Source organism: Centrocercus urophasianus, unplaced genomic scaffold, assembly GCF_019232065.1.
Source record: "Centrocercus urophasianus isolate 14NV4802_14NV808 unplaced genomic scaffold, USGS_Curo_1.0 seq_29, whole genome shotgun sequence".
NCBI lineage: Eukaryota > Metazoa > Chordata > Aves > Galliformes > Phasianidae > Centrocercus > Centrocercus urophasianus.
In genome coordinates, this window is record NW_024884855.1 from 6979511 (window position 1) to 7001201 (window position 21691).

The 21691-nt window shown below is 46.8% G+C and overlaps 3 protein-coding genes across 4 annotated transcripts; 2 read left to right on the forward strand and 1 right to left on the reverse strand.

Annotated features, from left to right (window-relative positions):
* Positions 1-3647: 3647 nt before the first annotated feature.
* On the forward strand, positions 3648-15751 carry ZDHHC4 (zinc finger DHHC-type palmitoyltransferase 4). Of its 2 annotated transcripts, XM_042827785.1 has the most exons (8): positions 3648-3835; positions 5450-5523; positions 6650-6828; positions 6929-7054; positions 7689-7933; positions 8489-9218; positions 9306-9483; positions 10963-15751. In XM_042827785.1, the coding sequence occupies exons 1-6, from the start codon at positions 3713-3715 to the stop codon at positions 8771-8773; spliced, it is 1032 nt and encodes a 343-aa protein (XP_042683719.1). In that variant the 5' UTR covers positions 3648-3712; the 3' UTR covers positions 8774-9218; positions 9306-9483; positions 10963-15751. The 2 variants fall into 2 exon arrangements, with proteins under 2 accessions (XP_042683719.1, XP_042683718.1); XM_042827784.1 differs by having other exon boundaries at positions 8489-9483.
* On the reverse strand, positions 10369-17913 carry E4F1 (E4F transcription factor 1). The gene is made up of 14 exons (XM_042827783.1): positions 17766-17913; positions 17496-17626; positions 17301-17397; positions 16748-16953; positions 16427-16547; positions 15990-16142; positions 15495-15661; positions 14839-15066; positions 14434-14539; positions 13889-14106; positions 13356-13554; positions 12771-12931; positions 12095-12157; positions 10369-11465 (listed from the first exon to the last, which is right to left on the reverse strand). The coding sequence occupies exons 1-14, from the start codon at positions 17911-17913 to the stop codon at positions 11118-11120; spliced, it is 2346 nt and encodes a 781-aa protein (XP_042683717.1). The 3' UTR covers positions 10369-11117.
* Positions 17914-18379: 466 nt separating this feature from the next.
* Positions 18380-21681, forward strand: LOC122165264 (phosphoglycolate phosphatase). Its single transcript, XM_042828095.1, has 2 exons — positions 18380-18992; positions 19394-21681. Exons 1-2 carry the CDS (start codon positions 18380-18382, stop codon positions 19717-19719), a joined length of 939 nt encoding a protein of 312 aa, XP_042684029.1. The 3' UTR covers positions 19720-21681.
* Positions 21682-21691: the final 10 nt, after the last annotated feature.

The window sequence follows — 21691 nt, forward strand, 5'->3', positions numbered from 1 at the left end:
TGTGCAGCAGCCCCAAACCTCTGCAGAACGTTCTGCCCCAGATGGAATCAGCACAGCCAGTGTCTTCCCAGGCCACTCAGGTTCTGCTGCAGTGCACACGCATTTGCTGTCTGCTGACACTCGCTCAATTAATTTGCATGCGGAGCTTCACTTCATTTGATCTCAGCCGCCTGAAGATGCTTTTTATTCCCATGTTTATTCCATCCATGTTACTTAACTCACATTAAGCGTTTACAAAAATGAAACAGACTATTTTATCTGGGCAAATTATCTTAGGGGAACTCTGAAGACTGAATCACTCTGAAGCATCATTGGGAATGTATTCTGAGTTTCTTGCTCTGCAGATTGGAAGGACACAGCAGGTGCCATCCTCATCAGGAAGTGCTAAAAAGGACTAAATGCTCTGTGGAAACCAGCGCTAAAGATAATAACCATGCCCTCCTCCACACAGTGCTGACTACATTACAGCAGGGCTGATGGCCATGGTCACATCATCCTTCCACCTCCATATCCTACTGCTACAGCACTTACAGAATTCCTCTCCAGTCAGTCCGACAGGGCAGGTCTGTCCCACCACGAGGTCCTGATGTTCCCGGCTGTCCTCCATCACCTGTGCTGCTGTGACAAGGCCAAGCGAGGTCCCTGCCGGCTGCTCTGTGTCCCCATATACTCACGGTACAGCTGAGCCCTCCCAGGTGCTCCAGGTCGAGGCCGGGCACCCAGCAATGCTTTCTTTGCCTTTATTTCCCTCTACCCTAATTGCCTTTATTGCTATCACAGGGAGAACTACGGATGGACCAATAGCTGCGCCAGCCCTGGCTGAGCCTTGCACTGACCTCAGCCCACAGCTCGAGGAGATTAGGGCCTGAAGGGAGGTACAATGGATTAGATCCCATGGAGGGAAATCCGTTACCCACATGGCTAAATCTGAAGATGGGCTGTGCCGAGCAGTGGGATGCATCACTCTGAGCCCCTGGGGCTGGGATTTCGGTAGGAGCACAGAGGTTGCGGAGGTGTCCACCCCACGACACACACCATGCTGCAGAACTGGGTCCGCGCTGGCTGTGGGTGCTGCTCAGTGCGCTGCCTCTACCAGGCTGCCAGAAGCAGGGCAGAACTCCTCACAATGGGGCACATCCTGAGCGCAGACCCCATGCTGCCTCCAGCTCCCCCATAAGCTGCTATTTCTGATTTTCTCCTTTGCTTCCTCAGCACTTAGGGATCCCAGGGCTTAGCATGCTAAGAGGTTTTAGGGTATTACATGTTCTGCTGCAGCACCAGCAGGAGCAGGAGGCTGCAGAGGGACAACACACCCCCATACAGTGCACAGAGACATCCTGCCTTCCTGGTGAGTGACATGGAGCAGCTTCCCAGAAACCTGGGCTACCTGGGGTTGCACAAATCCTTAAAAAAGGGAGCTGCAGAGCTCCCATGGCTGCATACTGTACTTTGCTCATCACTGCTGGTGTGCTGGGTGCTTGCATGCTGCTACCTCAGTGCACTCCTGCAAAGCGTCAGGGGTCTGAGCTGCTGACCGACCAACTGGCACAACCATAAGAGATGTTCTTTCTTAATCCTTGCAAGAAATTAGTTGTGAGCTTCCAATCTAAATGTACAGATAGCAAGTGGTTCCTTGAAGATCTCCCAGACTTGGATCAGAAAAGGCTTTTAATTGATTTTCACAGTTTTCAGGCTGAGTGAGCTCTGTGCTGAGGCTCACCCTACGGTTGAATCCTCTGCTGCTGTTTTTCTCCCAGCACAGCCCAGGAGGCCTGGGAGCAGAGCAGGATGCAGCTCTGCTGCGCACAGACATGGCACAGCCCCGAGTGTCCCACAAGCGTAGCATTGCACCAAATACATACGGTTCCTTCCAACATCCCAAACCTACAGCTGTACCCAGAGCTGTGCAGAATGTGTGCTATGATCAGGAGGACAAAAACAGCTCTTGATGATGACCCAGGATTGCAGTGTGGGGCTGCAGATTGCTGCTCCAGGCTGCACTCAGACCCCAGCTCGGTGTGCTGCTGTAAAGGAGCTTATCAGGGAAAACAAGATCCAAACTGTGAAATGCCCCTCACACCCCACAGCCCCTTCTGCCCAGCGCATTTCTCATCTCCCAGCACCCTGCAGCCCTTACCTGCGTGCCCAGAGGATCAGCTGGCAAAACCATCACAGCGCCGCGGAGCTTTGGATCAGTTACCTGGCAGCAGCACCTGGCTGAGTTCCTGTGGCAAACTATCGCAGCACAGTAACCCAATCGCTGCGTGCTGGCAGCAGGGCGGCATGGCCAGGCCGGGGTGGTTTCAGCTAACAGCCATGGGCAGCAGCCAGCACTGGGCTCCCATCCGCTCCCATCCAGCGCCAGGACCTGATTTTAGGGCTGGTTCTTGAGGAAGCTCCTTGTTGCTTTGAAGAAGAAGGCCGCAACATGTTTTATAACATGTTTTTAGAAATAGCTGATTTGAAGGAGTAAATATACCGTATATTTTAGTAGTGTCCTTTTAGAAACACAGCTGCTGAATTGTTGCATTATGTAATTAATTCTTGCTTGCAAAACTGTAATAGCTTATAGCTGTTTCTAATAGTTATGGATGTAGCATTATTGACTAGAAAGTAAGGCTATTCTGTTTTAACAAGAAACCTTCAGCAAAAGAAACACAGTGATGAGATGATGTGAGTAGGCTTATCAAACATCAAAAGAAGCCCTCTACACAAGGCTGAAATGTTTCATTGTGGAAGCAGGTTGGGACGCAACAGGCAGACATCAAGATACTCCCCTCTAGCTTCCTTATCTTCCAACACCCCAGTATATATCATTAAAACACAGGTTGCCAAACTTATTTCTACCCAAGGACAAGCAGATGTCTGGAAATAATAGCCAAGTACTGAGTGAGAAAAAGTTACGATTTTGGTACCTATGAATTACTTATAATTGGCATCCTCCTACCAAGCATGCATCGATGAAGAAAGTCCGTATAGAGGGTGAGTGAGGAAGACCACTGGATGAAGGAACAGTTGGTTGGACTGTCTTGATGCTAGAAGGATGCCAGGCAGTGGAAGAGACTGTGGAATAGAAGGGTGAAAACCTCATAAACCACTATCTGAGATGGGTGTGTATACGTTAATTATTTCATGTGTAATTGATGAGCATGTACCATATAATGGAGGAATTTGAAGTGCTTATGGTGGAAATACCCCCAGTGCTTCCCAGCGCTGTAATAAGGAACGCCTGGCTGAACGAAAACAAAACTCTGCTGTTAAGTTTCTTCAATTCATTGTTAAACAGCACCGTAACACTTGGAGCTCCCGTTAGAAACCAGGAAACCAAACACCCCACAAGCAGCAAACACGAGGGCTTTTCAGCAACCTCACAAAGCTGCACCCGAGCGGGGCCACGCAGGACCGCGAGAACCGCACAGCGCTCTGACACGAGAGCTTTCGCTTTTATTTTCGCCTGCTTTCGTCCTCGGTTCGCTCTGCGGACACAGGACGAGGGCCGGGCAGGAGCTCAGCGCCGCGCAGCGCCTGCGGGCCTCTCCCCGCCGAAGCCGTCCCGGCACTGCGGGCGCAGCCGCCGCTTCCGGGTGCAGCCGTGCCGTGCGGTGCCGTGCCTCCGTCTCATTGGCAGTTCCGGGGCGGCCGAGGATCTCGGTGCTCTCCGGGTCCGGCTCGGCCCTCCCTGCAGCCTCGGCCCCGGCCCTCGGAGCCGCGCATGGACTTTCTGCCGCTCCTGCTGCTTTACCTGTGCCTCGTGCTCGCCGTTGCCGTGCTGTACTGCAGCCACGCGGGCAGCGGGGGCGGCCGCCTGGGCAGGGCAGCCCGCAGCGCCGGCCAGGTAAGGGCTGAGCACGGCGGGGGGCTCCGAAGCGGGGCCGTGGGGCGGGGCTGGGGGAACAGCTTTACACTAAGGCGGTTATTGAACTTGTGCAGTTTATGAGAGTCTAAGCGGACTTTGATCCTATTTTATTCCCAGTATCAGCGTTTTGCTCATCACCGTGGAGAGAAATGTATTGTTTCCCCACATTTCTGAATGTGTACTTGTATGAAACGTGACAATCAGCAGCTAAGCTCCCCGTTTGGAGAAATACAATTGATACTGGTGTGCGTGAAATAGAGAAAGGTAGTCCTAAATAGTGTCTCTAGGCACTTCATCTTTTTTTATATCTGGCCCTAATGAGCGAAGTGCATAACTCTGGAAGTGCATTGCCATTATTTGCTGTGCTCCTTTGAGATCCTTTACACTATTCTGTGTGCTGGGAAGTCAGCCACATGCACACAGCACAGCTGTTCCCAGCCCTGCAACATCTCCCACCCCCATCTGCCTGCTGGGCTCCAGTTGTGCAGGGTGGTTGTGCTCACTGTACGGCTCCCATCCCCTTGTACCTCTGTCACCACCATGAGAGCATTTTGATTTGCTCTAGGAAAGGACTGAATTACAAGGAATTGATGTTCTGTGTGTGAGGAAGTAATGGGTTTGAATATAAGGTTAGGCTGTAATTAACACACAGCTGATTTAGTTTTCGTTCTGCAGTTGTGTGGTAGGCTGTGTGTAGCTCTGTCTGTAGCATGTCTCCTTGCTGCACTATGCAGTCTCTTTTGAAAAGACTTGTAACTAGAGCTGCTGATAAGAGGCATACCAGTTAAAAGAAAAATATTTAGCATCTTCTCAACTCTACATATGTCTTTTGCCTTCTGGTCTTTCGCATCCGAGATAAAAAGCTGTGACTCTGTTTTCTTTCCCTGTCTGCTAGAAATAGGCTCAGCTGCTCTATTTCTTCCACTGATAAAGCAGAGCGTTGCTATAGAGATGTCATCTTCTGAACAGCAGAGCCAAACAATTCCCCAGTCACACACAGTTGCAGAGGATCCTGCTGAATGAAGACAGGCAGTTTTCTTCTTCCCCGTGTCTGGCTGTTTTTGAAATGCCAATTAGGCAGATGTGGAGCTGTCAAACTGAGCTGTAGCTGTAGCTGAAGGAACTGGGGTGTGTGTTGTTGACTTCTTGTTTTGCTTTTTGGTTTCCTATATTTGATTGTTGATCTTTCTGGAGAACAGCAGGCTTTATCTCTTTGCTTATCTCCCCTTACATCTGTTAGATGTCCCAGTGAAGCATATTGTAGTTCAGAAATTGCTCAGTTCTATCCCCTGCTTAGCCAGTTAAACAGTCTATAACCTGATAAAAGCTCCTTATAACTTTCACACATTAACCCAGATACATTTGTTTATGCCTGCTGGGCTTCCAAGAATGCAGAACCTCTCTTCCCTTTTGAAAGCCCCAGCAACATGCCCATCAGGAGCTCGTGTGCCCCCAGAAATGAGCATCCTCCCTGGTGATATGGCTGCAGTGATCAATAACTGAGGGATTAGCGACTTACCTTTTTATTTCAACAGTGCACAAGGTAGAAGTGGTGTGCAATTCAGATAAACACAGTCTTTTTATTTTCCTCAGGTACTGTCATTAGTAATCCCCACTCGGCTCCAGAGTGTGACACAGAAGGTGCTCCTCAGGCTCTTTCACACACGGTAACGCACATTTACTTAATGCTTTTGACATTATTTGTTGCTAATATTTCTGATTACAGTTGGTGTCCTGTTAGTATTATCCTTAGGTGTTCTCTTTCCATCAGGAAATTACAGGAAATTATCAGGATTACAGATTCCCATTAAGGTTTGTCAGGCTGTTGTCTTGCTGTTACTTGTGTTGAGAAGATGGTTCTCTGAAACATCTGAATGTATTTGAAGAATAATGTAGCTCAGCAGCTTCCACTGTAACAGATGTTGATCACACTGGTGGTAAACCACATCCATGGGAGAATTACAGCAAACTCCCTGGCAGCTGCAGAATGAGTTCAGGCAGAGCTGCTGATCCCTGCTCTCTCCCCCTCAAATCCCATTACACCCTGCAGCCTGGATGTGCGGGTGGCTCACAGGAAGCTGCCAATGTCTAGCCTGCTGGATTGAGGTGAATTTAGCAGCATCCTGTAAAATCTGGTGCTTTAGGATCTGTTTCAGAAACTTCTTAAATACTCATTCTGTGGGGGCAGAAACTCAGGTATGCCATGTACTTTAGGGGCATAATATTTCCAGCTGTTGAATGCACACCACTGCTGTTTGTTTCCTGCTGTGCAGATTTTCTGGTGTTAGTTAACACTGCCCTAGAGAGAGTGGTTTCACTGTTGAATGTGCAGTCAGCAACAGAGCAATTATCTAATGAGCTTGGTGTAGCTGTCACTGCTAGATTACGATTTGTGCTGGAGGCACTTTGATCCTTCAAGCAAACTGTTCCACTGCTTTACCTCGCTGTTTTATAGCAGTACACAGCAAATGTATTTTGGCAGAATGTTTTATAGCCTATTGCTATGGCATGTTTTGGCAGCACCAGGGGACTGTGAGACTGCGCTTGATTAGCTGGTGGAAATTAATCCAAAGGATGTGCTGATAATGGATGTGAGTTTAGTTGGTGTATTTAAAGGAGTGCGACGAAGAGAAGGTGAAGCTCCTGGGTGGAGAGAACACTTAATATGCAATCTGTGCTGGCCTGAAAACCTGAAAGAGGTGTCTCCTTGCATTTGGAAAGTCTTCCCTGAGCCTATTTGATCTGTTGATCAGGATGCTGAATATTAACTAGACGATCTCCTTGCTGTTGCAGAAACTATCTGTTTGTTGTCCTGCACATAGCCTTGCAAGCAGCAGTTTATGCTGAATACACATGGGAAGTGTTTGTTTACTGCTGGGAACTGGAGTTCCACCTTGTGCTGCTGCTGCTGCCCTACCTGCTGCTGCTTGGGAACATGGGCTGCTTCATTCTGTGCTCCTGTGCCAATCCTGGTAAGCTCATGCTGAATGTGGGCTGTGGCTGTTTGAAAATAGAACCTTTAAATGTTGATAGTACCAATACTTCTACTTTTTTGTCTTGTTTCTTTCACAGGTATAATAACAAAATCAAATCATGCATCACTGATGAAGACTTATGCGTATGATGGTGTATTATTTCAGAAAGGCATTGTGTGTGCTACATGCAACGTGGAAAAGCCAGCCAGATCAAAACATTGCAGTAAGAACTTTAACTTCTTTTACAAGCAAAATAATACATTCCCAAATTAATTCTTTATCAGTAATTGCAATTCATACTACATCTGTTTTATTACCCAGTTCATTGCACATAGAATTTTGTTCAGTTTCATCAGGGTTCCACATCACAGCTGCCCTTTGCCCATTCGTGCTATTACTTGTTCTCACAGAAATGACCAGTTCTGAAGGTATTGCCTTGGGCCAGGGCTAGACAAGCTGTTGAACACCTAGAGGTGAAATAAAAATTATTGTCTGACAGGAGTTCAGAATTTCTTGTTTTACTGGCAGAATTTGCTGCTGTCATCATCATTTAAAATGAAGCAGGCTAGTTACAGTCTCTACCTTTCACGTGCTGTGTTAGGCAGTACTGCCAGAGAAAGCAAAATACTTGAGCTCTAGTCTTGATAAATTAAGAAATGAGGTACACATGTTTGTTTTTAATGTTGTTTGTTTGGTGGTAAGTAGTTGAATTCCCTTTAATTTACACTATCACCCAAATCATGACTGCAATTCTCATTTTTTTTCTTGAATGCAGTGCTGTCCTAAACTGTGTAAAAATTGAATCAATCTCTTAAAACCAAATAACTGAACTTGCCTTGTTGCTCCCTTGTGATCAGGTTTCTGTAATACCTGTGTGCACCGTTTTGATCACCACTGTGTATGGGTCAACAACTGCATCGGTGCCTTCAATGCAAAGTATTTCTTCCTCTACCTCTTCACACTGACTGTGATGGCTGCGACCATTGCAATCATCACTACAGCATTTCTCATCCAAGTGGTGCTGCTGTCAAACATGATGCACGGGAGTTACATTGATGACCAAGGACAGCAGCACGCTGTTGAGATTTTCTTTCTCATCCAGGTAAGCTTACACTGGCTGGGCTCTTAGCCTATGAAAAGATTTATCTTTGTCTTTGCTTATGGAGATCTTCAAGTCTGCCTGTTATCAGAGGCAGAATGTAAACAGATGGCACTTTTTTACTGACTTACACAGCTGTTTAGGTTTAGAAAACTGAAGAATACTTTAACAATACGGGATTTTTCTCATAGCATTTTGTTCACATTCTCATTCTTTGGATTTTTGTGTCTCCACTGCTTTAACTCAACAGATCTGATACATGAAAATGGCTATATTCCAATGACCATCTGTTTTAGTTTCGTTTAGGAAATGGCCATCAATCCTTGAGATAAGTACGTTAAAGCAGGACCCTTCTATCCTAAATTTAGATCCTCAAATATTTTCTCACACATTTAAGCAAAGAATGGCTGAGTCACTCTGGTACTTCAGTCATTTTGCTTTTCATTCCCTTCATCCATTTCTTTAGCAGATGAGGTGATATGTAATGAATGCTCTCTTAAGCCATGTGATTTAATAGCCCAGCTTTATAACCAAATCATTATTTTCTTTTCCTTGCAGCACCTTTTCTTGACTTTTCCTAGGATTGTCTTCATGCTTGGTTTTGTTATTCTTCTCACACTTATACTGGGTGCATACTTCTGTTTCAACCTATACTTGGCCTTAACCAACCAAACTTTCAATGAATGGTACAAATTCAGAAGATACAGGCATTCCCATCATCGAACACTGCAGCCTTGTGACAGAAAAGTTGTCTACAAAAACACTTATACTAAAGGAGTCTGGATGAATTTAAAGGAAATCTTTAAGTCTCATGCAGTGCTGGAAAGAAAGAAGAAAAAATGAAGATAAAACTCTTTATTGCATTGTTATTTTTTTTACTTTTTGTAAAACGTGCTTTGATACCATGGGGAACTTTGTTCAGATAAGAAAAAAAAAAACAATTTCAATTAGTTGGAAACTTCTCATGTGATCAGTCTTCCAGAAGGAAAAAGCTGAAGCTCCTGCAAGTTTGTCTGCAACACTGCTCAGATCAGCTGTGAAAGCAACGTGTTTGTCTTCTCAGACACATCTGCAGTCCAGAAGCTTGCTGTACTCGAGTTAGGTTCAGCTAAGGTACATCATGTACACAGAAAATGACTTTATATATATGGTTACTGTTTGTATGCTGCAAAATATATCCCATGGTATAATTGGCAAATGGAGCTCCTGAGTTACTTTAGTGTATCTTATGTACATCTTCCTGCAGGAGACCTTGGAGGAACTTAGCAGTGCCATGCATGTGGAAGAGGTAAATGAATGCACTGATTTGTCTGTTACTTACACTGTGTTTGCCCTGCAGAGAGATCACAGCTGACAGCAATATTCTAATTAACAGTACCTCAGCAGAACTCTATTTAAGTTACTCAGTGTGAAGCTGTTAGAAGTCCTGGTAACAAACTTGCTGACAGGAGGTGCAAGTGTGGACCAACAGACTGCAGTGAATCTCTCCATGCAGGAACAAGGGGAGAGCTAACGAAGAGCTGTTGTGAGCTCTGAGGAAGCTTCATCTTTTTGTGAGTACCTTTGGCCAATGTTTAACCTATTAACAGTATGTAGGAGTTGCATATATTCAGCTAAAAAACAGGAATACTCAGATTCAGCAGTTTGCAGAACCAGTGTTACACTGCAAATTTGAGTGAGTATGGAACTCCTTATTTTCAGAAAGGAAGCCACAAGTGCTGCTCCTTAGCTGCTGAATCTCTTTTGATGCCCATTCTCAGCAATTTCACAAGGTGTTGCTTTAGCATTACTAAAATGGTGGACTTCTGATAAAATTTCAGCATCCTGAAAGAGTATTAAAATGGTGGTTGAGCTCTGGAGATGCAGATTCTGGCAGATTACAAACTTAATCCTTCTGGCATTTTTCATTTTCATTCTGCTGTTTGAAATTCTGATCCTGCTGTAGGGATTTCTTTGCATTTCTGGCATTTTTCTGCAAAGGAGGTTAACAGCAGCTGAAGCTGTTTCTTGGGCTGCCCTCCTGCATTCACAAAATGGACCCCATCAGAAATACAGCAGTAATATGGGTTTCCACTTCTGTACTGGAAATTCTGTAGGTGAACTCTGAAGGGCACCTTATCAGTGGGCTTCAAAAAAAAAAAAAAGAAAAAAACCAAAAGCACACCCTGTGACTTAACTATCAAAGAGAGAAGTAAATTTATGGCCATGAAAGTAACCTATAATCCCTCTGACTGGAATTTTGCTGTAGGTCACTTGAAAGATCTCTAAAAGCAGAAGGCACAAATCTGAGCTTGTGGAGATTTGCTAGGGGTGAAAACTTGTTTTTGAGTCACCAAAGGATGAGGGTTTCTTAAGCATAATGTTATATGCCTTGTTCTTCTTTCCTTCCAGAAATTCTTCTGAGTGATAATAGAGCAGAAATAATAGGAAAAGTGTAGTAAGAACTTTAAATAACTTTATTTTTAAAAATGTATTTACATGCCTAATCTGTACAGTATGCAATTACAAATCCATACATGGCTGTAAAAAATTAATGTACAATATGGCTTTACACACCAACAGACTAGCTCCCAGAGTAGCCTGTCTGGCTTTGCAAGGGTGCAATGACATGTTCTTTATAGACCAGTACATAAGGCTACTTGTCCAGGATATAAAATACTTTAAAAATATATATATATACTGCAGTACCATGCCTTAGGAGGAGTAAAGTAGTGAGGTTAAAGGCATGAAAGCGTTTGACTGGTGGTAAATGCACACCAGAACTCCTTAGGTTTGGTTTTCTTGGTTTGTTTTAAATGCATACGATTAATTTTAGTCATCTCTCATGAGACCTACATACTTGCTTCACTTTCTGAATCCTCTTAAACACCAAGATGCTACTGTTCTGTGGTCAGAGGTAAATGCTTTGCAAAGGAATTTCCTTTATTTGAGGGAGCTGCACAAAAAACAGACTGTCAAATATGGCATAGTGGTCACTTTCAGAGTAAACCCATGCAGAGGGCTTTAACTACTGTCATTTCCATTTTAAACAGAAAACACCTCAGGGCTGTACCACCCTGTTAAGCCATTTACCTATGGAAGCCCTCCTGCTCTGAACAACTGTAACGGCAAACCTAGGACAGATCAAACTCCCCAGCCTGGAGGCACACAGTAAGTGTAAGGTCTGTCAGTAGCTGCATGCTGTTCATTACACAATCACAGTCTGGACTTCCACCTCCCCTTCCTGGGAGGCAATAACAAACTCTCCTGTATGTTCCATTATTTCAATGTCCTCTGATGCCACCATTGTCACTGTTGCTTCTTCTGTCTCGATGCTGCCTTCTGTTGTCAGCACTGCTCCTTCTCCAATGGCAGAAGCCAGTGTCATAGCGACCTGCTCTGTGAGGCTTTCGGGGGTCGCAATGGTGATGGTGTCTGCAGCATCTGTGGTTACTTCAGAGTTTTCTGCTACGGTGACGTTCTGTACGATGATCTGGTGACCAGAGTTTGCTTGATTTACTATTTGTTGCACAACCTTCATAATGTGACTGTCAACCTACATTATGAGAAAAGTGGCCGTGTTATTTCCTGATGTGTTGCACTGTTAGAAGTACAGTCGTCATCTAGCTGAAAACCATGTCTGATGATCAGCAGTGCAGTACAGCAAGCAGCATTTAGTTCCCATTTCCTCCAGCTGCTCCCTGAAGCTCTCATGAACCCAAGAAAAGCAGAGTCTTATAACACGTGTCTTGTGCTACTGAAGGTGTTTTGCCAACAGGGTACTTCCTGGACTTAAAGTACTGTTTGTGGCAAAATCTTAACAGTGCACACTTAGTTGTTCAAGACAGGCTGGCTACAAGTGAGGAGTCTCTCATTTTGCAACAGCCCCTATTTCTAGCCTTCAGGAATTCATAAAGAGGATAATTTCTCAAGGCTGAAGTGGCATTGTACAATTCTACTTAGCAGCTTCAGTCTCCTGTACTAAGAACTACAGGTTACTAGCCTCCATCACTGAGGGGATCTGGGGTTAGACTGAGCTTTGTTCAAACTTGGTATGGTCACTGTTATTATTTTATACAGACAAGTCTGCAGAACTGCTTATTTAGCATGACTTCCAGACACTCAGAGGAGCTCATAACACTCAGAGGGGAGTCACAGAAAGAACAGTTTAAGTAGCTGCTTTACCTCATGTCTTGTTCCCTCCATTATTTCAGTAGCTTCACTGGTCTCCATATCTTCAGTAGCAGTCTTGAAAGACAAAATAGCATGATTCCTTTTTTAGATTATTAGGTTGTTGCTGTTGTTGTTGTTTTTTTTAATTCTATTTCCAAGATAAAAAATATCAAGACCTTTTATAAAATCATCCTGTTTCCCCCCACAATGCAGTAACTACTCTAGAGACAACTCCTTAAATTTTTCTCCAAATCCCATTATAAATGGCTACTTCACAGTAATGCAGAGTGCTCAGAAATAACTGAAAGAGGACATCCTCTCTCAGCAGGATTCTGCCAACTGGCAGATTTTTCTCCAATTAGTAGCAGCCCCAATGTTTACTATGGCAGCACTAAACAGACTCAATGAATGGACTTATTCTGCATAGATAAGAGCTGGCTCCCTGTCACAAAGAAGGAGAAAGCGAAGTGCATCAATTGTTGTTTTTTGATGGTCACAAAAACTGTTTCAGACAAAATAAGCTAACTAGAAATGGGAGAATAAACTGAAGTTGAAGGAAAGCTGAAGCAAGTGTGAGAGGTCAGAAGATCTTCTATAGTCAGAAGTTCTTAGTTCCAGCCTTCCCCACATCCTCATTTTCCTGCCTCAGTTATGTGCAGGACAACAAGGCTGCTTGCTCGCTTCTTACCTCAATGATGTATTCCTGAGTGTCTGCCACCACTGAAGAAAACTCTACCAAAACAGTATGAGGATCTTCAGAGATGACTGTTGCAGCTAAATTGTCAGCTGACTGGCTTTCCTCAGACACCATCACTTCCTCCACCTCTTTCAAAGCCAGAAGGCAGCCACCTGAGTGGAATTCCAAAAATGCCGTAAAAAGACAATTTACATAACCAACACAAATATGGGGATACCTGGCAAATGCTATGCAACACTAATGAGACCCCTTTAACAGGATACCACTAACAAATAGCCAGCAATCAGCAGCCTTTAATCCCACCAAGCCAATTAATGATCTAGAAGAGGTCCATGCTTCATTACTGATTAATGTAGATTGGGAAAAAACAAAAAAACAAGTCTGCATCCCCTCTTGTGATGCAACAGAGATGCAGATAAATAAATGGCCTTTGATGAAGATCATTAGAACCACTCTAAATGTTTTGCACCCAGAAAAATCATCATCATTCTGCCAAGAATCAGCTCGTCCAAACCTGATCCCAGAAGAAACGTGCATCTGCCCTCACTGCAACAGAGATAAACCTGGCCATCTCACCTTTGGTCTTTAAGTGCCTGTTGAGCGTGCCGTGCTCTGCGAAGCCTCGCCCACACTTGTAACACTTGAAAGGCTTTTCCCCCGTGTGATGGCGGATGTGGCGGACCAGGGAGCCCTTTTCCCTAAAGCCCCGGCTGCAGTACTGGCACACGTAAGGCTTGTCCTCCAGATGCGTACGGAAGTGGACTTGCTGAGCGTTCTGTAGAGAGAGAAGCACCAGTTAAAGGGAATGCCTAAATCAAGCAAGCAGTGTTTTAGCTTTCAGTGTGAAAGTCAGCGTGTTTGAGGACTTCTCACCTAAGGCACGACAAAGATGTTTGTATTATTTGTTTTCATACGTGAAGGAACAGTTTCCTCAGAACTAGGAATTAAGACTGCCTTTCTTGTCCCTACTGATACAAAAGTGTCTTCTGCTCTTGTAAGAGGAGAGGAGCTGGCATTTGTTTGTTCAGCAGTGAAGCCTCCTAGCTTATCCCAAACCCAAGCTCTGGGAAGGAAACTCTCAGGGCGAGCCTGACACAAGGCAGACACACCTTGGTTTTGTACCGCTTGCCACACTTTGGACAGGAATACGGTCGCTCATCAGAATGCACCCTTCGATGCCCCTTGACGTGTGCAATAGTCTTGTAGAGCTTGCCACACTCTCCGCAGCGGAAACGCCGTTCATTGACGTGCACCTCCTGGTGCTTTTTTAACAGGTAGCCCTTAGTGAACTCTTTGCCGCATTCTTCGCACTTAAAAGGCTTGTAATCTAGAGAGAGAAAAGCATTTCTGTCATTAATGCTTAAATTGGCCTTTTCACAAAACTCTACTTCTGCAGATGCCAGGCAGGTCCGGAAGCATGGAGCCTTTTTGTTAAGCTCTAGAACAAAGTGTAAAAGAATAACACAAACCATTGCTGTGATCTTTTCGTGTTTTGTGTTAAGCACCAACAGAATTTGTATGGCTGAGGTTTGTCTAAAAGCAAAGAATGTGAAACAGTGAAAACTACATTGTGTTCAAGATCACAAGATCTTGAGAGAGTAAGAGAGGTAAGAGAGGATGCATTTTAGACCATAGCTGGGCGTTACAGCCTTACCTAAATGTCCTTTGATATGCGTTTCAAGGGAAGCAGCTTCACTGAAAGCTTCAGTACAGTGAGGACAAATGTAACTTCTGTAGCCATTTGTTCTTTCTGCATCTGTCTATTGGAAAGAAAATGGCACGGTATATATCTTTTTTACTGCTCTGTAATTATTTGTAACTAAATTCCCAATTAAATATTCCAGCTTTCACCCCCATCCCTCCCAAAAAAGATTGATATTGATAACAGGAGCTTGCACTAACATGCATGAAAAGCATGCAACAAAAGTTGGCACAAAGACAAAGGGACAGGGAGAGGTGCATGGAAGATAATGTGCAGGGTGGTCAGGATTACACTACTGTTCACAACCAAGTGCAGGCTCAGAAGATTAAGAAATTAATCTACAAAGTGCAAACATACAGGCTCTGATGGTTCTACTTCAGCATGCTGTTCCCCACATGGCTCCTCTTCCGCTTCCACCACTTCATTTTTTATTTCTTCTGTAGCAGCCACAGCAGGCTCATCTGCCTTCTGCATTTCTTCCACAGCAACTCTCTCTATCACAATGCCAGAATTCCTCATGGCCTGCCTTAGCAGATTCTCACTGTTTGTTTCCCCCTCACATGGCAGCTCCTTAGGATGTGACTGCTAGAGGAATAAATAGTCCAAAACTTGGTACAACAAATGCACAGGCTGCTTTTGACATATTTGGATGAAAAATCAAAAAGAGAATGATCTTCAACTGGGAAGATGAGACCAGTCTGTACTCTTAAAACATTCAAGGAAAAGCTTTTGCTTCTGTCAGCGTCCTGCAGTAGTGCATGATCAATGTAAACAGCTTCTCACATTTTGCATCATCCAGTAAGGGACCCTATGCATCTCAGTGTATGCTCCACACTCAAACAAGGTCAAAGCACAGTTTGCCTTCTTTGCTTTCAGATGAGAGAGGAGCTAATTATCCATTTATTTTTCGCTGCACAGATTTACACTTAGCACCTAAGAAAATTTCATGAGGTAAAACCCTTCAAACTACTTCTTGCATAAAATACAGGATATTCAAGAGAAATAACACTCACATCTTCATCCAGAGATTTTGCATCTACAACAGGAAGCTCCTGCATTTGGACATGGACTTCATGAAGAACGTTGCCTTTTGCATCTGTCACTAGATGAATCACAGGTGACGTCTCAATGGATTCACTCGCTATTGATGGAACAGTTTCTGAGTTTGAACTACAGGATCCTTCAAGAAAAGTAGAATGCATCACCTGATGTAATGCCCACCCCTCATCCGTTTACTGCACCCCACAATAAATGTGTTTTAGAATACAAAGTGCCTGTTAAAACCATCCTTGTAACGGATTCTCAAACATTCTTTAGAGCCTGGCATCAACTATGTGCACTTTGGATTAATAGTTTTGATCTATATAAAAAAGGACATTTTCTGGTGTAAAAGAGAAACTGACTATCAATGCAAAATGTTTCTTAAAAGAAAAACAACGTATAGTTCAAATGCCAGGAGCATGCCTGGTTTTATCAGACACAAGGCAGTTATTCACAGCATCACTGACCTGCGGGCAGATCATCTTTATTGACTACTATTTCCTTGTTCATGTTGAAGCGAATTTTTTCAGTGCAAGGTGTCAGAGATTTCAGGTGCCGAGTCAACGCTCCTGATTCCCGGAAGCTTTTCCCACATTTTTTACATTTATAAGGTCTTTCATCTGGGAATGACAAGAATCAAAATAACAGTATTAAACCAACAGCTGCCAGTTTAAGTTCTGTGTGACGGACTTACAGAAGAGTGCTTTCAACTACTTACAGCAAGCAGATTACGCTTATCTCACAACCCTGCATTGCCTCCCAGCATCCCAGACATCGGGGAACTCAACAGCCTCAACTCAGCTCAGTGGAAGATGGAAAGCAGCAAGAAACTCCATTCTAAAGTATGCTGGATAACAACACACAGTGCACCCCAGCAACAAGGGGCAATTTGAAGTTCTCTTACCAGTATGACGCCGATGGTGTCGAATCAGAGACCCCTTTGTCCTAAAGGAAGTTCCACAGAGTTTACATTCATAGTCCTTTCTGCTGCTGTGAGTGATCATGTGAGCTTTGAGGATGCTTGCCTGGGATAGAAATCACATTTTGAAAGAAGTCTCAACAAGTGAAATATTTCCGTGATAAAGAGCAAAAGTGTTCTTTTTCAAAGGTTCTAATTTCAAAGTATATCACACTGTAGAAAAGCATGTCGTTATCAAGTCTTGCCTTAGTATAACAGCTAGCCTCAATTTAGTGCTAACCCAAACGGCATAGAAATTACACTTACTGTTTTAAATGTCTTCTGGCACAGCTCGCACACATACCGCCCTTCTTTGTTGACCAGAAGCTTAACCTTTATCAGCTCTGTGGCAATATCCTGCTCCTGATCATCGGGGTTGCCTTGTTCTTCAGTGACATCACCATCAACGTGACCATTTGGGTTTTCAAAAACGTGGTCTCCTGCCACGATGACTTCTTTTATGTGCCCGCTACCTGGGAAAAGGACACAGACCGTTCTGCACAAAAGGCAGCTTTACATGCCTACCTAGGATCAATGTATTGCTCCAGAATTTCAAGTGGTAGGAAAGGAAGGAAAAAACAGATGCTTTAACCCCGGAACGCTTGTCTTTGTAAAGTTTGTATTATTGATATTATAATAGACGTTTTGGAGTGAAAGCTTAAATCTAAGGATGGCTTTTGCATCTTGAAAATAATGCCCAGCCCCAAGAGCATAACACAGAAATGTCATTTATGGGCCACAGCACAGACAACACAGGGAAGGATGCTGGAAAAGCGAACCACCCCCTAACACAGGGCCACAAAGGCAGCACCACACTCACCTACGATAGCTGACGCATTGCCGATCTCCTCTGCTATCGAGGATGCTTCAACAACGATATGAGCAACGGTTATGGACTCCTCGACCGCGGGAACGACCTGTAGGGGCGGAGATAGTGTCAGCAGGAGGGGCAGAGCCCTCCGAAGTCACAGCGCTGCCCTCAACCCTCGGGACGGGCACCGGGCCCCGCTGTCACCTTCGGTTCCTCGGGGCCCAGGGCCGGCTCCGGGCCGCGCTGGCAGCGCTTCTGGATCTTGTGCTGCACGAACTCCTCCAGGGAGGTGAACTCCGCCTGGCAGCGCCCGCACTTGTGCACGTCATCCTCGTCTGCAACGTAAATTCGGTCGGCGGGTTCGGATATCGCGGGGATCGCGCCCAAACCGGAGCTGCGGGCGCTCCTACCGGGCCCGTCACGGCCGGGCCCCCGCCGCCCCCCGGCCCCACTCCGCCCGAGCCCCTCCGGTACCTTCCTCGCCGAAAGGCGCCGGGAGGCCGAGGAAGGTGCCGGACCCGGCGCCGGGCCCGGAGCCCGCTGCCGCCGCCCCCTCCCGCTCCTCGGCCGCGGCTGCCGTAAGCGCCGCCGGCCCCGCGCTCGTTGCCACCGCGGCCTCCATGTCGCAACGCGCCGCACCGCCAAGATGGCGGCTTTACGGCCGTGTCGTCATAACAACGGGCCGCGTGCCGCGGGACGGCGGCCACAGGGGCTCGGCAGGGAACGCGGCCCCGAACGGGGGTTCCGGGAGCGCTGTCGGTCCGACGGCCTTCGGGCGGCGCCTCCGCGTGCCCCCCGCTGACCTTTGACCCCGCGCCCCCATGAACCCGAGCCTAACGAGTTACTACGCGAGGCGGCGGGGCCGCCCAACGGGCTCGGATGACCACCCGCTGCCGGCCAACCGCGGCGCATGAGAGGCGAGGCCGCAAGGAGGGTGCCCAGTAAGAGCGGACGGAGCCGGCCGCGCGGCGAGGCGGGGGAAAGTTCGGGAGGCCGGTTCTGTCCAATGGGAGCGAGGGCCGGGCGAAGCGCGGCCAATGGGAGCGGCGGAGGGGGCGGGCATCGCTCCGAAGCGCGGTGAGGCGGCCATGGCGGCGACGGGCGGGCGGCAGTGCCGGCGGCTGGAGGGCGAGACGGCTCGGGCTGTGCTGGCCGACGTCGACACGCTGCTGTTCGACTGCGACGGCGTGCTGTGGCGCGGCGAGGCGGCGCTGAGCGGCGCGCCGGCGGCCCTGGGCCGTTTGGCGGCGGCGGGCAAGCGGCTGTGCTACGTGACCAACAACAGCAGCCGCACGCGGGTCGCTTACACCGAGAAGCTGCGGCGCCTCGGCTTCCCGCCCGCCGAGCCCCGCCACGTTTTCGGCTCGGCCTTCTGCGCCGCCCGCTATCTCCGCCAGGCCCTGCCGCCCGGCGCCTCCGCCTACGTGCTGGGCAGCCCCGCGCTGGCCGCCGAGCTGGAGGCCGCCGGGATCCCGCACTTCGGGCCCGGCCCCGCCGCCCTGCCCGGCCCCGCGCCCGCAGACTGGGCCCAGGCGCCGCTGGAGCCGGCGGTGCGCGCCGTGCTGGTGGGCTTCGACGAGCACTTCAGCTACGCCAAGCTGTGCCAGGCGCTGCGCTACCTCCTACGCGGCCCCGACTGCCTCCTCGTCGGCACCAACCGCGACCACCGCCTGCCGCTGGAGGGCGGCTCCGCCATCCCCGGTACCGGGCGCGGGGATCGGGGTGGGGGGCGGCGCCCGGACGGAGAGAGCCGCTCCTGTCCGCTGCTTTGCTTTGGGGCGGCGGCTCCTCGCCGTGCTTCTTCGTCTGGTTGTTGGATGTTCCTGCGGGGAGCCGCGAGTTGGACTCGATGGTCCGTACGGGTCCCTTCCAGCCCGGGCTGTTCTGTGGTTTATTTTCCTACGGGCGTGGCGGTCCCTGCTTTATTTCGGTGCGAGTTGTCCCTCCCCTCCTAGCAGGCTTTCAATTACTGGGTGCCAAGTCCTGAAGCCCTCTGTGCAAACCTGGGTTTTTGAAGTACCCCACATGATTTTAACCGGGTGCCATCTCCTGCGGGTGCTGAGAGTCCTTTGCAGTCCTTAATCGATATTTCTCCTCACCAGGGACCGGCTGCCTGGTAAAAGCCGTGGAGACAGCAGCAGAGCGCGAGGCTTTCATCGTCGGGAAGCCCAGCCGTTATATATTTGACTGCGTGGCCAGCGAGTTTGACATCGACCCTGCACGCACCATCATGGTGGGGGATCGGCTGGACACGGACATCCTCATGGGCAACACCTGCGGCCTCACCACCCTGCTGACACTCACCGGGGTCAGCACGCTGGAGGAAGTGAGAGGGCACCAGGAGAGTGACTGCCCTGCCCGGCAGAGCCTGGTGCCTGATTACTATGTTGATAGCATAGCCGACCTTCTTCCTGCACTCGAGCATTAATAGAGCAGAACGCTGGCAGTCTTGGGAGCCGTACCCCGAGGAGGGCCCCAATTAATCATCTCGTGACAGTAACGTACTTGCTATGATACCACCTGAAATTAGTAGCCCTTAGCTTTTTAACCCTTTTGTCCTCTTGGTATGATTTTGTTTACATCTCGGTCTTTTAAAATGCACTTTGAAACAAAGAGGGCATTATGGTGTCACCCAAGTCTTGTGGGTTTGGAGTTTTTTTGTTTTTTTTTTTTTTTTTTTTTTTAAATGATAAGCAACACGTATAGCCAAACATTTGTGATACTCAGTGTCATGTTGTCCTCTGGACTGAGTTGAGGAAAGCAGAGCCAATAGAGCTGAGGAAGAGAACCCAGCAACTTGCAGCGTGTCCTCCTGGACAGACTGTGGCTCAGTCTGATTTATTCAGGGAAATGACTTTTGGAGTGTCTAGTAACTTAGCAGCTGTGCTTGGAAATGCTTGCAGTGGCTGACAGAATTAGTATTTGGCCTTTGGATTGATTTATTTTTTTTCCCAGATTGGGTCTGTTCTGCAGTATGGCCCACTCTAAGTGTGACTTAGGAACTGAAAACGGTCTCCTTTATGTAGCCGTTACAAATTGCACTTGTAATGCAGATTAGGGTGATTCCACATGCAAAATACGAGTGGTGTCTTCTGTATACTGTAGTTGTCCGGGTGTTGGGTGTATGTGTAAAGTACATGTACATACAAGAACTACCCTAATCCTAACTCTATGTCAGAATATATTTAAAATATAAATTTAAGTATAGTATATGATAATATATCTTCTTTCCCAGAAGGGAAGCTATGAGGAATGTACTTCACTGATCACAAAAGTTTTAACTCTCATTAGCTTATGCATTTGGTAATGCAGAAAATATGTAACCATATAGGACTGTCCTTCACTCCTGCTGTCCCCAGCAGTAACTGGATTGATCAGACTCCAGGTTCGCTCCCGTTCTTCCTTCAGTGAGTCACAGCTCAGTCTACATCTGTTGAACCCCCCATTCCAACTCTCCACTGAAATAAACCTGGAAGAGAACCAACTATACATGACGACAGCACGTGCTTCCTTTAAATAGCTGAATTTAATATCTTCCTTGTGTGGCTGGTGTGGGGGCCTGGCACAAGCTGCTTGGCTGAAGAGTTTGCTTGCTCAGGTAATGATTTTATTTTGATCCCTAGGTAGCTTTTGTGTGATGCATAGCTCAGGCTATGGGACAGATTTTTATGCAGGCTAACTTGAAGGCTACGGTTCCAAGCTTTTGTATTGCAGAATCAAGTGAAAAATTATATATGCAAATAATGTTATTTTATGTATAGATTCAACTGTTGTCAGTTAAATTTAAGCACTGACCTTCCTTCATTTCCCATTGTTGGGTTGAATAGCTCTGGCTGTATCGATGCCGTTTCCCTCCACTCAGACACTAGAAATGAGTAGATTTACCACCTTGTTGGTACAGCAATAACTGTGCAGCCCATATTTCACTGTTATGAAAGTATTAGCTGGATCTTGTAAAAGACTTCCATAATTCAGAGTTGTGTAAGGAAGCACAAATAACCTCTTCCCTGTTCTCGTCTCTATCCAAGAAGGCTTGCAAAAGTCAGGAAAACTTTCATGTTACCTGGGTTACACAGAAATGGACATTGTGGGTTTACTGCAGGTAGGATCCGACTCGATGTGTTCTTCAGTTCACTTCCTGCATTTGGTGCTTCTAATTTCAGAATATGTCAAGTAAACCAGTACATGCCAGGTGAGGCGTTCAGCCTCTTGGTGCAGCACGCTGTCCCTGTTGAGCACTGTTCACTGTACAACCCATACCTCGATTCCCTTATGCTGAAATGTATTCTTGAAGGTGTCAGTTGTGCTTCAGAACTCTGTATCAACTTCCCAACGGTTTTTAAGCCTCTACTTCAGTTCACATTAAACTTGCAAACCTGCTTTTCCCTTGCATTGTCTTA